The sequence below is a fragment of the Micropterus dolomieu genome, linkage group LG21 (assembly GCF_021292245.1).
Source record: "Micropterus dolomieu isolate WLL.071019.BEF.003 ecotype Adirondacks linkage group LG21, ASM2129224v1, whole genome shotgun sequence".
In the NCBI taxonomy this organism is placed as follows: domain Eukaryota; kingdom Metazoa; phylum Chordata; class Actinopteri; order Centrarchiformes; family Centrarchidae; genus Micropterus; species Micropterus dolomieu.
The window spans coordinates 18,268,695-18,289,462 of NC_060170.1; the positions used below are offsets into that span (position 1 = coordinate 18,268,695).

The window sequence follows — 20,768 nt, forward strand, 5'->3', positions numbered from 1 at the left end:
ATCATATTCAAAGGGTTTTTTAAATCTATTTTTTAGTGTTTGAAATTCTCAAAATATCCATGTATAGGCCTCGAAGTGCACAACTTCCTACTATGAAATTACCTTGGTAGACCTATCTAGCATTGTTCCAAAATATGCGTATAGCAAGCAGCCACTGGTGGGTGTTCTGACCTCTATGTTATAAACCTCTATTACATAAAAGAATGTATTTTGGGGTAGTTTTGCCTCGTTTTGAGAAATTCTGAAAGCTAGAATTGTAAAGGCTATATAAATTTGTCCATGTTATGTGATTGTAAAACTGATCCATGTCCTAGCAGCGCTTTTACTGTGCATTATTGCAAAGCTAACCACCGAATGTTGCCATATATTTGGATCGGTCCATTCAACAAACCGTATTTTCATAATGCCAGCCACCGATGTGTAAGCCTACTGGGGGTGTGGACTGGCTTTCGGTGGCGCTGGTGTGTGTGTGTGCGTGAGAGAGAGAGAGAGAGACAGAGTGGGTGTGTGCCTCTGTGTGTGGAGAGAAAGAGAGAGAGCGCGACTCCAGGTTTGCGCAGGCACCGGTCCGGGAGAACGGAGCGTTGTGCACGGCGACAGCATGGCTTCGTCTCACGGGAGAAGCGACATGCGGTTTGCGGACTGGATGGCAAGTTTACCGCAGAGTATGCACACTATCCCGCTTACTAACCTGGCTATTCCAGGTAAGTGTCCATTTACGTTACCCCAGTGTAATGGCTGAGGAGTATGTCTCTCTTTTTTTTTTTTTTTTTTTTTTCATCCGCGCGCATTGAATCTCTGAGAAGTGAATAAATAGGCTATTAGTTTTAACACTCAAAATATTTTACGGATTTGCTAAGTTTGATGTTTTACTTTGTAGGATGTGCAACTCCTGCAACCTAAAATCTGGCTTTAGTTTCATTGTACCTCCTCAGAACAAAGGGCAAGACCTGTTGCGCAGCGGGAGAAGTGCCATGTAATGTGAAGACGCTTCCTCTTGTTATGGTCTACTGTCTGGAGGTTATCATTAAGACCCAGATGATTTGTGGCTTCTCCATCTAATAATCCAAACGATGAGGATACCTCAGGTTAAAATAAAGGCACCTCCGAGCAACTCCAAATATTCAGAAGAGACAGATCAACCATGCAGCTTCTGTGTGGGACTTTCCGCGTTTGTACTGGGGTGGTGGCCATACAGGAGAAGAGACAGGGAGTGGGATGGATTCAGTCCAGTCTGTGCACTCAGATGATCACAGCGCTTCCCATAGAAAAATGGGCTGTTGGACAATTAGCCAATCAGTGTGCCGGTCTCCTTAAGCTCCATTCAAACTCGAAATGCTGGTTGTAAAGCCAACCATGGATCTAACTGATGGAATTTCATTTTAGCGGCTAGTCAATTTCATATCTGCTGCCTAGTGATTATCACACCTCCACACAAAGCACCTTCATTCTTTATTTTCTAGCATTTCTAATCCTTTGTGCCCCCCCCACCCCCCCCACCATCTCTTTTTCCCTTTTCCCTCTCTCTGTCTCACTCTCCCTCTCTATCCATTTCTCTCTTGCTGTTGATACCTGATGTGTTTAGGCTCGGCATGTGCAATGATGGCATTTCATATACAGATGTATTTGAGCTTAATGTCCAATGAGGCGTGGCATGTTACCAGCACTGACCACTGCTCTGAGGATGCCAAGACACATGCAGTTCATCATAGATTTAATCAAACACTGACTGAAAGACAGAAACAGCATAGCATGTATTACCTCATGCTTGGAATTTTGCTGAATCACGCGACATGTGCTGCATTACACCACAATTCATCCATGCCAACGCAGCATGGGAACATGCTCTGTCCCATTTAATTAGATATCATTACTTCATATTGGCCCCATGGCCTGTATTTTAGCTGCTCTCAGTATCCTTCATTTGGATACAGATTATTGAAACGTCCTCCGATTCTTTGCACTTTGTGTGTATGTGTGCACATATTTGGTGTAAGGTTTGTCATGATAAATTTCATAATCCACATAATTTAATGAGAGATTATTTAGCAACAACCATGTGTTCTTGTTGGGGTGTATGTTTGATTTCTTTCAAAAGTGTCTCATATCACATCCTTTTGTCTCATCTTAGTATGCAGTATTCCAAGCCTTTGTTCAAGCAGGAATAAAACTGGGACAGTCTAGAAACAAATGAGACAACTGTTTTATTACTACCACAAGTTTCACTCTCGTTATTAGTTGGAAAGATGTTAGAGTCCTGCTGTACAATCCTCCGCATCTGCCCACTGTTGCCTGTAATTCAGTAGTGCTATTTATTTTCCAGGGGAAAAAACAAGACAGTTCACCACCTGACACCCTCACTGATCCAGGCCAAAGTGTTTTGGCAATTTGGAGTAGTCTACCATGTGGGGTGATGTGATGGCATGGTGGATTGTTGTTGCCAAAAAGCTTAACTGTCACCACTGTGTCTGTGTTGCCAGCATTGCACAGCTGTACTCGTTAGTATACATAATCTTCTGTATGATTAGCATTTAATTAATTTTAAGATTTTGTGGTGACAGAGTTGATTTTTACAATGTTTTACTGGCATATATTTGTCATGTTTGAAGTAGCTGGTACATGAGCTAACACAGCCAAATGATAGGATAGAAAAATACTGTATATGGCTATACGTAAAATGTTATCAATGCTCGAGGTAGCATAGATGTTTGACAGATACAACAGCCACTGTAGGACAGATAGTATCTACTTACTATACTGGATGTGCTAGCACTATTACTCTTTTATTTAGATCTTCACTAACAAAGGTATAGGGGTTAAAGGACCGAAGAATATAGCCTCAGTTTGTCATGTGGACTGAGATGGTGACAGTAATGACGAAATGCCAGCTAATCTAAGCAAAGATACCTCCCTCTACACAGTATGTATGTAACATACTGGTAACTTTTTCTACAGAGAGGCATTGAAAAATCAGTTTCCATTGCAAGGCCTGCAATTAAATATTAGTCAGCTGAAGACATTTAATGTGAAGACATTTATTTTACGTAAAATAAAAATAAAAAAATACAGAAAGTGTAGTTTACACTCAAAAGTGTGAGCACAAAAGACTTAATCCATCACAAGTGGAAATGCTCAATCACCCTTGGATTTTGGAGTTTAGAATGGACTTGCAATTTTGGTCAAAGGATCTAAAGAAGGGGATAAATACATTACACTACATTTATTCATTTAGCTGACGCTTTTATCCAAAGCGACTTACAATTGCTATATATGTCAGAGGTCGCACGACACATGTTGGGACACATTGGTGTCTCACAGTGGATTTGAACCCGGGTCTCTCACATCAAAGGCATGTGTCTTATCCACTGCTCCTTCACCACCCCTTACACTTGTGCTTTTTCATGCAGTGCTTTAAAAACAAATAAGAGACTTAAAATCAATTATTTATTTAACCAGGAAAGCCAGCACAGGAAGAAGGATGGTTTCTCTTCCTGAGGAGCCTTGCTGCTGCATGTTGCAAAAGCTGCAGGCGAGACAAGGCCGACTGACTGACTCCCACAGACAAAGAGTTACAGTAATCAATAGGCAAAGAGATAAAAGCATGTCTCTGGGTCCCTAAATGAACAGAAACTGTTTTATTTTCTTAGGTGGGAAAACCTACCACTAAGGACACAGCTGGTGTGAGGACATTTGCTCTTGTTAAGCTAAAGAAACTCTTTAGCCATTTAAAATGTTATATTCCCAAGACAATGAAGAGGAGTTTCAAGGGGATAGACAGCTGCATAGTCTCAGTGTAACCAGGATAAGAAATCTTACCATTTCTAAAAACAGATCCCAATGGAAGCATATGTCATGAGAATAAAATGGGCTCTATAATGGCAACATGTGGTACACGAGAGAGAGATAGGTACAAAGGAAAACAAAAAGTTATGAATCCAGTACTTAACTGATTGATCTGGTAGGAAAGAAGCAAACCACTCCAAGGCCTGATCCTGAATACCGACAACATGGTTGACAATCCAAGCACCAGAGAGGTCCAACAGAATTCAAATCCAGTCCAAAGACACCAATACATCTGTCAATATACTACAATACATGTGTCACAGTCTGTGGCGTTGTGAAACCTCACTGAAATGTGTCCAGAAAAAGGAGAGAAGCTGTGAAAAGGCCAATTTTGTTTTTTTTGTTTTTTTTACCAGAACCATATATTAAAAACAACAATTTTTAGACAAGAGGTCATTGAGTACAGTCAGATTTAGATTGGGTTTTTTGATCAGAGGGCATGTGACTATTGGCTAGTGAGTTGTTTATTTAGAGTTGTTTCAGAGTTATAGAGTTGTTAATTATGCTGTGACTCACGACAGTGTGGCAGCCAAGTGCAATGTGGCTGTATCAGTTATTATATAAAAAGAATGCATATTTTCATGAGCATAAATCCTGCCGGTCCTCTATTGGTCAGAACCCCCTTGTTCGTGAGATAAGAACATGTTTGCTTTCAGACATGACTCAGCTCTCTGTGTTGGCCCCACATGCAGCTTTGCCCTCACACTGCTCCGAACCATGGAGTCTACACGTCAGGTGTAGCCATTTACATGACAGGTCTGCTCTATAGCTAATTGGGGAAAGGTTGAGGGAGTAGTAGCAGATTTAAGATGGAGGTCATTAAAGGGAGATAAGGAGGGAAAGAGGGAGGGAGTAGTTACAGTTTTACTTTCTCCAAACTGATCATTGGGGGGGTGGGAGGCATGGTGGTCTGTTTCTCTGTGGCTATTGTTAGATCTGCTAGGTGAGTGCTGCAGACTGCCTGGCTGCATGTTTGTCTGACTGAGGTGGTAAGCAAAGGTATGCTGCCAGAGATACTGTCAATCTGATTCTCTGTGGTTCTGTCACCATGAAACAAGCTTTAGGAAAGGAATGGCTGTCAGAATTTCAGTAGCATGGTAATTAAATTGGATTTGCAGTATTTTTTGTATGGGTGTAGACTTAGGATTTGGAGTATGTGCGGACTGGCATGAGCATGTATCTGTGTCCTACAGGTGTGCGCAGTACCTAAATGTAAATTTATATTTCTAAATGTCTATGTCATTTATATGAATTAACTATGTTAAAACATATGATCATATTTACATTTACTCTCTGAATTAGTGGAATAGGTGATTAAATAATCCACATATTTTCTTTCTGGCTTTTTAAAGCTGTATCAATTTTTAACCAATAGGGAACAGAAGAACTCCAAAACAGTCAACAAACATTTAGCCCTGACATATCATTTCACTTATAAATGCAATAATTATATATATATATATATATATATATATATATATATATATATATGTTTACCCTTTTCACATTACAAATAGTGATTTGTTAATATAAAAAGTATTTATCAATGCACCTTTAACTTTAGTTGTTGAAATGGCCTAGCTCATTTTGACATACGGCTGGTAATAAAACAAATTTGAGAAAGGAACAAATTTTATTTTTATGTTGCTGCTGGCTTATTTTAATTTTCTATTAAGTTGAAAAAATGACCTCAATAATATTATTGTGATGATTTGGACAAGATATAATCAGCACATTCCTAGTGACCAACATTTTTACAAACTATGGATTCATTTGCTATCAGGGAAAATTACATTTTGTTTGACTTCATTCATAGCAGGCAAACTACTCGATGGGATAAGTGACTTTATCTCACAGATACTACAATGCCCACATGGAACCCAAGTGTCAAATTTGCACTAGAGGGCTCAAGGGAGCCATACTTAACCTCTTCAATGGCTGACTGTAACTGCTTAAGGCTTAGCCAGAGGTAAGAAATGAAAAGCATACCTTACTCTGGGGGGAAAGGGTGAAGGCAATTTTATTAAGTTATGATGGCCTTGCAGGCAATAAAAACAAATCTGTTGCAGAAGAGGCATCTTTAGTCTTTCCAGCTCCTTCGGGGGAGAGGAAAAGGCCAATCCATGACTTCCAGCTGTAAATCTGTCCATCGGTTCCTTGACTAGATCATTCTGCTACCACTTAAGCCCTCAAATAAGGAGGATGAATGGTATCAGATGCCGGGATAAACACTGGTAGTGCAGCGAGATGTTTGAAGGGCAGGACATAATCCAGCTAAAAGCCACTGAAAACAGGATGTGAAATTCAAAACAAACAAAGGAGCAGAAAATAGTCTGGTTGACAGAAAAACTAAGAGAGAGAGAGAGAGAGAATATTGCTCCTAGAGAGAGAGAGAATATTGCTCCTAGAGAAATGAAGCAAATGGGTGGTAAAGAGGTAGGAATGGCACAGCTATTTTCTGTAATGAATATGCCCCTATGGGTCACAACCCACATAAATCTCTGTTTAGCTCAACTGTAGTTTGACCAAAGTCACTGTGTTTGACCCGCTGCACATTCTGCCTATTTGCAAGTGATGCCTTCAGACAATGACTTTAAAATTGTTCAGACATCAATTTACTTTTACCATTATGTGGATTTTACAACTGACAGCAAAGTGTTGAGATTCCGTTTCAAGAATGTTTTTACAAAGCATACTAACCTTCACATCAGTATATAGAAGTCTGGTGGTACACTTGAACTCATAATAAACCATCTTGATATATTTGCAGACTTTTTCTCAAGTTGCTTTAGTGGATCTTTCTCATTGTGTGATATGGATTCTCCACAGGCTGCTTTTGCCTGAACACTGGTAGTTCATTGAATTTCCCACCGGAGGACATTTATCTTGATTCTAAAAGTCAAATAATTCAGCCTTTATTGGAAATGTATGTGCTTTGTGCGCAGTGCCACTCGAACAAGATGGAAAAGAGTAGCAAGGTAGGAGACAAAGTGAGATTGGAGCAAATTGAACAGGAGGAAGAACAACAGAGGGCTGCATAAAGCAGATGGAAAGAGCAAAGATTGAAGAATAACTTTAAAATTATGAGATGGTCCGTGCGGGGAAAGTGTAGAGGAGAGAGAATAGCATGTCTGGAGCTCAAATCTATATTTTAGTATAATTTATCTCATCTCCACCCTGTGGCTTCGCTCCTCAGCATCCTAAAATAGATGTTGAAAGACTGGTGAGCAGTAATGATTTGTCATGAAAAAGGGCATAAACCACCAGTGTCCTCTCTCAATGGTCTGCTCTCATTCAGTCAGAATGACTAAGTCAACACAGGTCAATTCTCTGAAGTAACAATCATCACCCACCACCATTGTCATCCTCATCATCCTCGCCATCATCATCATTATTAAGTGAATTGTTGTGTTATCATTGTGCCAGCTTGTTTCAGCCTTTATGTGTCTCTATTTTTTTGCCCTGGCTCATTCTCTCTCTCTTTCCACTTTCCCTTCTCCTTCACCACCAATACGACATCAGCTTCTTCATGTCTGTATTAGATATGATTATGTTGTGGATGTGAGGAAAGAAAAGTTCCCATAATGAACTTAAGAAAGTGCAGCTCTGTTTGGCCGCTGTGTTCTTTTTGACAATCTATTTAAAAAAATTTTTTTTACTATCCATTAAGCTAAAGCCATCAAACAGCATGTGAGTAGGCAGACTGGGTATTGTTTACAGTATGTTCCAAATGATGGACTATGGCCCTTTCAATCATTATGATCAGATATAACCAAAGCATAATCACTATACAGGTCCTTACCAGCACATTAGACACTTTTTGACACAATTGGACACACACACACACACACACACCATAGCTATAGTCATCATTACCATACCACATTTTTGCCTACTTTATGGCAGGCAAACATCATATACTGTCTAATGAATGTGGAGTTTTATTTCCTGTAGACAAGAATGAAAGGGAAATGACTCAATTCTGAGTTGTTGATTATTTGTTTTCAGTCATTTCCAAAAGAGTGTGTTGACCTTGAGACATGGCACAGCATTAAGTGGGGGAAAAATTTTCATAACATGAACAATAATTAATCATGTTCAGAGCTCAAGTAGCAAAGCTTGATTGTGCTGGAGTGTAGTTTCCCACCTCACCGCATAGCTTTCTCTGCAGATTTTTATAGATGTTCTGCACACTTGGTGGAATATTTGGCCCTTCAGCCACTGTGCTTTCCTGTCAGATTGTTTCTCTCTGCGGTATAGTGTAATCACAGGCTTTTTGTCATACATATTTAAGGCCACGCACAGACAAGCTTTATTATTTTTCCTCAGGTGTTGAGCCTTTAATAAAATCTAAGATATAGTCAGTTGCATGATCCCAGGGGACTGTTGAGTTTAATATATATGAGCTGCACTTCTTTCACCAACAAATCATGACAATAAACATCACAGGAATGTACTCTGCCCCCGAGCGGAGTGCACTGACCATTGGAAATTATGGGTTTTGATGTTGCTTTGGTTCTGAAAGGGCCTATACACCTGTAATAGCTAAGGACCTAGCTGCACAATTAATTAGCACATTCCTGTTATATATATTGTCATGATATGTTAGGAAAAGAAGTGCAGACATCACACTGGGCTTTAAAAAAATTGCAATTGGGTATTTTTCACAATTTTCTGACATTTTATAGACCACTTGAATAATGGAGAAAATGAATGGTAGGTTAGCGGATAATGAAAATAATTGCGACATAATTACGTTGTTTGGTTTCAAAGAGAAAATTCTCTCTCCGCAACAACAGCAGGGCCAGCTGTTGCATCTGGTTAAGGTCATAATTTGTAATGCTGAGACCCTGGTGGTGCAGTTCAGCCTGTAGTAATGCTTGCTGCCCTGCCCCAGGATTCAGCTGTCTACCCTGCTTATGGTCATTCTCTGGGCTGACTGCGAAGACCTGGCACTGGAGTTTAGCTGAAGGTCAATTCAGGCTCTGTGTGTGTGTGTGTGTGTGTGTGTGTGTGTGTGTGTGTGTTAGTGGAGGAGAGGAGGGTGTACATTTGTTTGTGTGAATAAGCGAGGCTATGTGATGAAGAGACAAAAAGAGGATGAGAACTTGATTGCAGTGAGTGCATGAGAGTAGGATACCAGAATTACTGTCTGCCTATTTTGCACAACATGTGCACAGACAGACAGACAGACAGACAGACAGACAGACAGACAGACAGACAGACAGACAGACAGACAGACAGACAGACAGACAGACAGACAGACACACACACATACATGCATACATTTACGCTTTTCTTACTCTCAAACAGGCATGGCAGGAAACATGACCTTCAGACCTAGCTAACAGAATCTTCATGGATCATTTGCAAAGACATGCTAAAGTGTCACCTAGGAATCCTTCAAAATATGGACTGACTTTCTCAATCTAACATTTACTGCCACTAATGGGATGATTGTAGAACTGTTATTTTTGTGCAGCTCACATAATAACAGTTAAATTAGCCACATGGTTAAACTAGAATAAGATTTTGTTTAAAGGATTAGTTCAACCGAATGATATTGAAAAGTATCACTTTCTCACAGTTATTTTAATCCTTTTTCTGTTTTGTCTGCTGAGATTTTGAGATATCTTATCTCTGACATTTCTGCCACCACTCCAAAACAATGGCGGTGAATGAAAATATGTTTGTCATGCTCAAGGCACCGAAAAATGACATTTGAAAAATCTAACAGCGTGTATCTTTCCAGAAACAGTTCCAGTTACTCAGTATAATCCATAGAACTGTTTTCATCAGCACCTCTTTCTACAGAAGAAATAGTTGGTGTGCTAGCAATTTGATGGTAGGTCAACTTGTTCACAACTCGTACATCTCAGTGTAGGCAGTAGTTCAGCTACCCTGTCATAGGTCTATCTAATTCTGCTTGTGAAGCTATGTGTCCTTTCAGTAGAGGGTGAAATAGCTGCCACTAAGTGCAAAAGCTCTGCAAGTTATTATCTGACCTAATGAATATGCCTTAACTTTTCAGATTATGGTCTGAAATGAAATTAATCAGTGCATCCTGAGCGAATCACCAAGGTGGTCATGTTTTGTTAAAATCCATGAAACATGAGTATGGCTAAATATAACAATTGGTTATATGAATAAGATGAAACAGAATGAAGGATCATATTATCTACAAGAAAATACGCTATACACTGTGAAGGAACCCTGGGCAATAGAAGTGAGGCTTTCAGAAAATCTACAAGGGTCTGAAATTGCAAATTGAGTAATTGGGGACTAGATTAATTAATAGGAGATATTAAAGTCATACTTACAGAGGGGGAGGATCAAACTGGCATCTACTCTAATCAAAAAGTCTAGACTTAAATTCAAAGATATACAGTATGATGGAGTATGAGAAAAGCAATTTAATAAAATTGGCATTGTCTAAATTAGGAACACTGTTCACTGAGTAATCTGATACTTACAATTACAAATAGTACGTGCAACAAGGGAGGTGACTTGTGAAGGAAGATAGGCAAGGCAAGTTTATCTGTATAGCACATTTCAACGACAAGGTAATTCAGTGCCATTAGACTTCTGTCATATCTATTAATTTTTCAAAAGTTCTGCAACTGCAGGGAAACTATAAGATATGTTTCTTAAAGACAGATGACGTGAGCCCCCTTATATTGCAGATGAATAAGAATTTTGCCATGTTTCACTTGGTTCTTATTACGCATGCTGCAGTGTGAAACTTGAGACATTCTTCACAATATTATCTACACAATGTCCAACTTTTAAACACATCTTGGTGAAGTAGGTGGAGTTGCTCTGCTGTTTCAAACTTGGGTCACAACAACAACTAAACCATCTCCATTACAACTGAGCAACTCCATCATTAGGGACGGCTGAAGGATTCGATCCCTGGCTCCTCCAGTCTGCATGTCAAAGTGTCCTTGGGCAAGATACTGAACCCCAAATTACTGTGCCATCGGTGTGTGAGTGTGTGTGTGACTGATTAGTTTCTGTTTCTGATGAGCCCCTGTAACCTAAGTACTCTGTTTACACCCAGTGCTTTGAGCCTGCAGCGTCTCATCCTCTTGGCACCTTGTACGGTAGCCTCTGTGTATTAATATGTGTGAGTGGGGTAAATGTGAAATGTAGCGTCCATTTACTATCTGCTGAAGACCACTGTGAAAGCTTTGGAAACACCACGTTAGTTGGATGACGTATTCTTGTAAAAAATTTACTTTCAAGCTTAAATTGAGATATCTATGGAAGACTATAGAGCTAAAATACTTTAGTGGACGTTACTGTAACAGAGTCCCACCAAAAAGTAACTGGAGGTATACAAAATAGGTAGAAAACATTCACCAACAATTGCATTTGAGAATTCGCTATAAAATAAATATAACAAAAGCTATATAAGAAAAATATAAAACAATAAGCACAGCATTGTTGTTCTCTGGGAGCTCTGTTCTGCCTGTGATGGATGAAAAAGATCAGTATATGTGAGCACAGACACTTCAAGTTGTCAGAGTTCATAACTTATGGCCACGGATGCTGTTATTCACAGTCTGTGTTGTTGTTGCCGTGGCACTGGGCTGTTTTGTAGCACTGACCCCACTCTTACAGCTGTGTCCCACCACAGAAATAAAACATGCAGTGGTCAATACCTGCATGCACACTCATGTTCAGTTGCTTTCTCCAGGTTCCCATGATTCCTTCAGTTTCTACATCGACGAGGCGTCTCCAGTGGGCCCCGAGCAGCCAGAGACCGTGCAAAACTTTGTTTCTGTTTTTGGCACGGTGGCCAAGAAGCTAATGAGGAAGTGGTTAGCTACACAGACTATGAACTTCATCAGCCAACTGGAGGCTGGGATCCGCTTCTTTGACCTTCGCATCTCCACCAAGCCCCGTGACCCCGACAACGAGCTGTTCTTCGCCCACGGGCTCTTCAGTGCCACGGTCAGCATAGAGCATAGAGATGTAGTGTTTTTTGATGTGATGAATATTTTGCGCTGCTTGTGGTTGCTAAGTGATGTTTGTGCATTTCTGTGTATGTGGCAGCATATTTATGTGGAGAGCCAACTGCCAGCTTAATTATACGAGGTGCTTCAGAGATTTTAAGTACCTCCGAGTTGTTTTCATGCCTATATTTCACATCGTTATGTCATTAAAGGCGTTATTAACCCACGTATTGTTCATATTTGTGTTTTTTAGGTGAGAGAAGGTCTAGAGCAGATCAGCAGTTTCCTGTCAGCTCACGCCAGAGAGGTCGTGTTCTTGGACTTCAACCACTTCTATGGTGTGCAGAACTTGCACCATGAAAAACTGGTGGCCATGTTAAAAGAAGTGTTTGGAGAAAAACTCTGCCCAGTTGTCTTCGCTCAAGAGGTACTGCTGACTTACAGACACTTAACAGCAAGTAGGATTAAAAGCAATTAACAGACCTAGAATCTGGCCCCACATATTTATTTCAGATGCCTCTCACCTCTAACAACTCTTGATTGAGAAAGGACATGTCTCAGGAACACATTTTTGTGTGTGTGTGTGTGTGTGTGTGTGTGTTCAATTGGCTTTTGATAATTATGGTTTTCTCTGAGCGATTTCTGTGTTTTGATCACTTGAGATGCAGAATGATGGTTATCACATCCCCTAATCATAGTTCATTTTTTCACTCAGGGCTTGCCCTTTTGCATAGAAGTCGAGCAGAAAAGTGCTCAGATTTGTCTCTCTGCTGCCTTTCTCTGTCTATTTATTTCACCTTCCCACCGCTCCCTCACACCAACCTTAAGTGAGTGTGTACATGAAGGATAAAAGACCAATAGTGACTAGTGGATTCTTTGAAAAATAAAGGACATCTTCTCAGTGCTATAGGGTCATCTGGGCTGGTGTTTAAATTTAGAGTAGACAAACGCCTGGTGTTCTTTCTTCCACGTGTATTCACTCCTCTCTCCACTTTACATTCCTTTGTCTATGAGTAAAACTACTCTACTATTCCCTTGTCACCTCTTTACATCACAGTTGCTCTCCTAAACAAACTAAATCCCCTGCACCACTCTTCTCCAGTGGTCATTTGGCTTATTTTAAGGCATAATGTACAGCTGCAAGAACATTGTTTTCATCTATAACCACCTTCCTGTAAACCATAACTGACTTTAATCAACTGACAGGGAATCTTAATTATTTGTTTTCATTCTCTCTAGGTAAATTAATTGCAGCTACAGTTTTCCACCAAAAATATTTCAGCCGAGATGTAACCATAAAAACATATTTTGCTTGTGTCCATGAGTGGTATTAGCTCAGTCCGTGGGGATTTGCCTTGGGAACGGGAGGGTTGCCAGTTCGAGTCCACCATGGACTGTTGCTGAAGGTGCCCTTGAGCAAGGAACTGAACTCATAACTACTCCCTGGGCGCTGCACAATGCTCCTAATTAGGGTTAAGTTAAATGCAGAGAAAAACAAATTTCCCCTTTGTATCAATAAACTATATGAAATGATGTGAAACACTGTAGAATAACAGGAGCCAGGTAAAGAATATTGCTGTTTATCCTTGAGCAAAACAGTTTTTTTTATAAATAAATAAAAACAGAAACTACATATACAACCGCACAAAAGTGTCTATTGAAATTACTAGGAATGTAATCTCTGCCAGGTCTCTTTAGTCTTTGATATTCTGTGAAATATATTCGTTTGTTTTGTTTTTTACCTCTTGAATACCCTGTTATAACTATTATGTTGTTTTCTTGTCAAGCAATATACTAAGGTTAGACATAAAACAGTGGTTGTTTATGTAGCAAAGCTGTCTATCTTCACAAATAACATACCTCACAATTTCTATGGTCAATCAGAGACAAAGCCACTTAATAATCAGAGTGATGCATTACATCAGGCAGTTTCGTCTATTTATTTCTATTTGCTTCCATTCAAATAAACATAAAGCTTACTAAGAAGCTTCCAGCTATGTCTCAGCTGCCTGTTTTCTGTCCCTCAGCACAGAAGAGGCTTTTCTTATATTTACTATACAGCACCCATCACATTTTTTTCTTTTGTCATCTCCCACCAATTCTCCCCTTATAACCTCCTGCTACCCTGAACATATAAACAACCTCCATTCCCAGGTGACTCTGCAGTATCTGTGGGAGAAGGAGTACCAGGTGCTTGTCTTCTACCACCACCCCATGGCCCTGGAGGTGCCCTTCCTGTGGCCAGGCCAGATGATGCCCTCTCCCTGGGCCAACACCACAGACCCAGAAAAGCTGGTTCAGTTTCTCCAAGCGTCTGTCACTGACCGCAGGTCAGCATCTACATTTATTAAACTGTGGGCACTCTATGTCCTTAATGCATGAGGTATAATGGGACAGAATCTCTGTACATGTTACATGTAGCTTGATATATCATCTCATATATATCATGACGTTTTTATTGCCTCAATTTATTGCTGATATTAATTTACCAGTGTTTTAAGCTTTATAGCATTACAAATGTCCAAAAGCCTAACCATGATGGTTCATTCTAGCGTGATTTTGATTTATTGTCATAATGATGATACTTTGCTTAGAGTTCAGAACTCAATGACATTTCCTATAGTTAGTTCAAAATAGCCAATTAAGAGAATGGGAACTGGGGTTAAATGAACAAGTTAAGTAAAAGTACTTTCATACCTTATGAAACTCATACGTACATTTAAAGGAAACTGCTGACAGTAATAGGAAAAATGTTCTTCAAAACCAGAAATTTGCATGCAAAATTATTATGTCTATATTTTTGACAGAATAAGTGTTTTTGTTTCTTTGTGGGCACTTAAAGTAATTAATTCTAAAGTGAAGTGTATTTGTGTCTAGCACTTCTCTTCATCACATGTCATAAGGTGCTTTACATAAATAGATCACATGCAAAAAAGGAAAAACAACAAAAATATATTGTAAATGCCTGATGTGTCTCCTGCAGGAGGAAGGGGACCTTCTTTGTCTCCCAGGTGGTTCTGACACCGAAGGCCAGCACTGTGATGAAGGGCGTGGCGAGCGGACTGAGAGAGACAATCACGGAGAGGTGTGTACACCTGTTTATGTGTGCTTGCGCCATGTTCATTATAACACTACTACTGAATATGATGCAGTGTTAGCATGAATGGTGCCACATAGTTTTTTTCAACATATACACAGGCACTGTGAGACCGCAATTATAGCAACACCTCGGGCACCAGAGGCCACTGAACCGACGTGATTTACCCATAACAACTCACAACAAAAATTCATGGGCATGTGTACACATACACTCACACATGCTCATGAGTCATCATGGCATTTTATAACTAAATCCTTAGGCATGTTGGTTTCTACAGGTATCTCCAGGCATTTGACACTGACCTCTTTCAAGTTTTTTTTATTTTTTTGAAATGCTTCAGCAAACCTGAGGCAATGCTTCTCATCCATCTCCTTTCTCTTTCTATATCTCCCCTTCTCAGTTCTGGTAGAGGATTTGTTCCACCCTCATTTCCCAGTTTTGTCTTTATTTCACTCTTAATGTCTTAATGTCTTAATGTCACCAGTTTGTTAAAAGCCTCAGCAGCAATACCATGAATTTTCCAGGCGTGAATTATTTATTTATTTGGTAACTCCACGGCCATCAGCCATTCTCACCTGGCGTTTGGTTACTTTGATGTCAGCAACCTTCAAAATTCCATCCATTCATTTTGCCACACAGGCCGCCAGTGTAGGACTCGACAGAACGATAAGTAAGTGTGAGGAGGAGGCAAGTTGTAGAATTTCGCCATGCAGAAAGCAGGGTGAGACATCTGCAGTAGTGACACCCTCCCCTGGTGCACAGCTCACATGAACATGTCCAGCAAGTGTTCAGAGAGTCATCCTCACAGCTGGTGTCTGGCATGCAGACATCTCATGCTGCTTCACAGAGATCTTTTATCACAGCGTGCCCCTATCTGTGTTAAACCAGCTAACCATGAATCATCCCTTCTTCTATCCTCTATATCTTTTATGACTTTATTTCTCCCACTCTTGCTCCCCCTAATGTGTGTGTGTGTGTGTGTGTGTGTGTGTGTGTGTGTATGTGTGTGTGTGTTTTCATGTGTCCTCCTAGGGCTTTACCGGGCATGATGCAGTGGATCCGATCGCAGAGACCCGGAGAGAGCGGCATCAACATTATCACCGCTGACTTTGTGGAGCTTGGAGAATTCATCAGCGCTGTCATCACCCTCAACTATCACCTGGACGATGATGACGATGACGCCACCTGAGAGCTCACAGGGGGCGTCAGGGAGCACAGTCACCACCAGTGGTTTGATCTGTGCTCTCACTCTTTTCTCTTTGGCATTTATTTAAGGAGAGGAGTTGCACTGCTCCTTCCACTTTATTTAGGGCTATAGTGAATTGGGAGATGAAATGGCAAAAAGGAAGAGAGGTTGTGATTGGGAGAAACAACCCTGGTGTTTGGTTGGAGCACGAAGAGAATGAGGTTTTGTTTGTTTCCCATTTGGGGGATGAAATATCTTCTTTTTTTTTTTAAGTGAAATGTTCTTTTTTTGGAGATGTTCATTTTCTTTACTTCCTGTGCTGTAAAAAATAACTGCTTTTTCCACTGATCAAATGCACCGTTTTCAGGCTTACCACTTCGCCAAGGGTAACAGCACATCAACCTTCTGCTAAACATCATTCTTGGTATTCTAGTGATAGTGACCATTTTTTCAGAGGGTGTTTTAAAATAAGTCTATGTAATGTAAACCACTCCCATTGTAGGCTGGTGTACGTAGATAACAGTTGTATGTCTTGTTTGGGAAACCTGTTCAGTAGGGTTTTATTTGTTTCTTTGTTTTTTTACAATATGCACCCCTGGTCAGATCTCTGCTGTTGTTTCTGAAAAGATGCCTCAAGCAGCTTGATGCAGTGTGCTATTACAACGTGTTTAACCTAATACATAGACAAGAAGTGAATCATTTGTTTCTTCAGCAGTGATCTCTCTAGGGGCTTTCTCCCCATTATGTCTCCACTGAAGTCAGCTTGCAGCCTAGACATTAATCATACACATTGGAAAACAATTAATTCACTCATTAAAAACCAGAGAGAAATAGAGAGTGAGAGGGCAGCCTGGGTAAATGTCGATGATATAAGACATTTATAATGATTAGGAATCCAATGTGACAAATTTAGTAGATTTTGGGGTGGGTGCGGAGTCGTGATAGCAAAGTATAAAAATATAGTATGTCCAGGTACAAGAGTGTTAACCACCGTCTGTGTTTCCTCTGCTGAATGCTTTCACCTTGTGTGTGTGTCTATACTTACTGCTGTAGTGCAGCATACAGTACATGAGTCATCCTGAGCTGTATCACGGTGTTGTGTCTTTCATAATAACAGGTGATAAAGTTGCTTAACACTCACGCAGAGACTCGTTTTTTTTCTTTTTAAGTCAGGAAAGGGTGATCAACCAAAATCAAAAGGTCTTGATGTCACAACAGTATTTTGACACTTGGAAAATAGTACAATAAATGTTTAGTTAAGATCTAGCTGTAGCTCTTTGGTGTTTGATGTTTTTGAATCCCCGAAATTTCTGCTATATGTATACTGGTGCAATACATTTAGTATGCTTTCAAATTTTGTTCATGTTTTCACATATTTCTTTCTATATCCTGCAGTGCTTCATATGAGGTGGGAAAGGACTTTGAAATGGCAACCAGAAAGATAATTCAAATTTTTATTGCAAGGTTTTGTGCATTATGAATGGAAAAAAAACAAATTGCATACTACAACATCCACACACCTTATGATAAGCGTGGCGTTTTCTGCAGAGAATGTATTCTGTAAGGACACTGTTTGTCTAGTTTGGTAATGTAAAACCAGAACAGGAAACTCAACTCTTTGGATTTGTGAATGTATGTGTCTTGTGAGTGCCATTTCTAAAAGTCTCCTGTGATCGAGTGACTGAGTATCAGCCAGAAAGTCATTTTTGCATTGTTTGCTTCAGTGTGGAAATGAGTTCAAGTTTAAACAGTAACTTCTTTCACCTCAGTGTGGTTTCACGTTAAAATGTTTTATATTGTGGAAAGTTTGTACATACTGTAATTTCAAATAGTATACTGCCACTGAATTGTAAATTCTTTAAAGTATTGCGAGTCACTGATAACAATTTAACCAAATTAATTTTACCTATACCTTAACTGAGCTGTCATACTTTGTTCTTGTTCATATTTTCAGTTTTGTGCATGAACGAAAAAGTTCTACATATATACCTTTGTGGTATACCAACAAGGTCTATTAGGTTTGTGCATCTAATTGGTTAAATTCTGCATATTGTTCTTAAGATTTGAGTGCATCACAGCTGGAAATGTTTTTATCCTTCAAAACAAATCTCTATATTAATTTATTTTTAAATGTTGCACTGCTACTACCACATACACATATACAAGAAGGAGCCCACGCAAATGAGCAGACTTTTAAAAGGCTTGCAAACGTTGTTGTAAGGACATTTGTGTCTTCCCTGGTCCAAACTGTTGTCAATGCCTTTATGTTCTGGTGTGAAAAGAGTCCTTTGCTGTTGTAAAACGCCAAAACTTTTGTTCAAATGAAATTGACTCTGTTCTAAGTGGAAAACGGCCAATCAAATAAAGCTTCTGTGACTAATGAGTGACTGAGTGAAATATCATTTCATGACCAGTTTCTGGCTTGTTGAGTGGTGACTGGTTGGTTTCCAAAGAAATATTATTAAATCCATTATGATAAAATTGGCATTTAATTCAATCACCAAATAGCAGTACTCTAAATCTAAAGTAGATTTGCAGCTTTAAGCTAACATACCAGTATTTTACTCCCTGTCTGTGCAGAGGAGCATCCTAAAATCATCCAGTTTCCAGGGTGATGAGGATGGAGGTGGGTGGGCAGCGGCACTCAGGGTGACTTGAGATTGTGTAATTCAGCATCTGCCATTCTGTAGCCAGGTGTTTCTCACGAAGAGGAAACAGAGATAATTCAGATGATAAGTGGCTCGCTGTGTGCGCGCACCTTACTTTAGGGTCAAAGTTTTTACTTTACTCTGCTAAAAGTTATTCTGACCTTCTGCTAGGCTAGCTGCCTGGATGGGTATTAAGTGCTTTGGCTTCTGTGAGTGCACATTACAGTAGCTGAGGGAAGGAAAAGGCACAACTCATTCAGTTCCTATGTGTAGATTATTTTGCACATTCTTGTCCCGTGTTTTGAATGTACTTGGATTTAGTAATTTGAAAGGTCATATGCACAATGTTATTGTGTGCTTCTGCGTCTGTGCATGTTTGTGGACGTCTTTCTTTCTCACACACGCAGATAAACACACAGATGAGGAGGAGGTAGAGGTGTGGGAGGTAGAGATGGATGATGGCATTCAGCCAGTTTGAAGAGGGGCAGCAACAAAATGCTCAGTTTCAGAGTTTGAGGAGGAGGAGGAGGAAGAGTAATTTCACCAGCCTCTCCTGTCTCTAGTTATGAGGGTACATGACACAGGGTGGCATTTGTCTGCAAAGCAAGAATCCTGCAAAGCAAGAATCCTACAATGACGGAGAAAATAACTTAAATTAAACAATGTGGGGCTGGGATGCACGTTAATTATCAAAAGCCAACAAAGGCACAGTCATTATCAGGGACAGAGGGCAAACTGGAAATTGTAATGATTCTTTTAGTCATTCAGACATGAAAACTGTAAATGGCCACAACACTCACAGAGAGAGACACAGAGAGAGTTAATGTTGTAATTGTGTCACTGTGTCTGAAAGGGCCATTGGTCAGAACTGACCACTGGTGGTTTATGTCCTTGTTCATCACAGATCATCAACCCTACGTGTTACCTCTAAACTCATATAGTAATGTATTGTGGTGTCCGAACAATAATGCTGCGATGATGTGTTGAGAAGAAATCCGCTTGACACTGTTCTTGATCATAAAAGTTTATGTATAACCTTGACATTAGTTTTCTTTCTCTATATTAAAATGGACATGCATGTTAATGAAACACCAAAAGGCATCACAATAATTTGCTAAAGACAATTCATTTTTGGCTTTTGACTCCGTTTCGCGGACCCACATGGTGGCTATATACTGGAAACCATCTCCAAAATGTCATGAAAGAAGAAAAACAGCCTAATATGTTTGTTGATAATTCACAGGGTGTCATACTTGCCTAAGACATAGAGAAGAATTTTTTTTTCAACCTGCAAAAGAAACATATAATCACCAAATATAAAATTGTTTCATTTGAACAGTTTTTACATGCCTAAAACGGTAAAATAACTTATATTTCACAAGAAAACACACATATTTGAAAAAGGTTAAAACAAATCAAACACAAATATGTTAATATACCCCTTCCTTGGGAGCCATAGCTTACATTGCCTAAATAGCTTAAACAGTAACATAGTTTTGTTGATTGCTATCAAACTACACTAACATTTCAACATTGAGCCAAGTATTCCCATAGCTCTCAGTAGTTACGATTTCATGAGCTTCTTTAATGATAAAATTCTAGCTATTAGAGACAAAATTCACCAAGACCTGCCCTCAATTGGCACCGACTTATCTCTTAACTCAGGAACCTTAGAAACAGCTGTAGAACCAGATACATGTTTAGACTGTTTTGCTTCCCTCAATCTTTACCAACTAACTTCAATAATTTCTTCATCTAAACCATCAACCTGCCTCTTAGACCCCATCCCGACTAGGCTGCTTAAAGATGTTTTACCCTTAGTCAGCACCTCTATACTAGATATGATCAATCTATCTCTATCAACAGGCTATGTACCACAGTACTTTAAAGTAGCTGTAATTAAACCTCTTCTGAAAAAGCCCAAACTTGATCCGGATGTTTTAGCAAACTATAGACCTATATCTAACCTTCCATTTCTCTCTAAGGTTCTGGAGAAAGCAGTTGCTAAACAGCTGTGTGACTTTCTACAGAGC

At 39.7% G+C, this 20,768-nt stretch overlaps 1 protein-coding gene across 1 annotated transcript; it reads left to right on the forward strand.

Annotated features, from left to right (window-relative positions):
• The first annotated feature begins 559 nt into the window (after window positions 1–559).
• plcxd3 (phosphatidylinositol-specific phospholipase C, X domain containing 3) lies at window positions 560–18,470 on the forward strand. The gene is made up of 6 exons (XM_046035744.1): window positions 560–704; window positions 11,543–11,799; window positions 12,055–12,228; window positions 13,956–14,131; window positions 14,785–14,886; window positions 15,934–18,470. Exons 1-6 carry the CDS (start codon window positions 602–604, stop codon window positions 16,088–16,090), a joined length of 969 nt encoding a protein of 322 aa, XP_045891700.1. The 5' UTR covers window positions 560–601; the 3' UTR covers window positions 16,091–18,470.
• The last annotated feature ends 2,298 nt before the right edge of the window (window positions 18,471–20,768 follow it).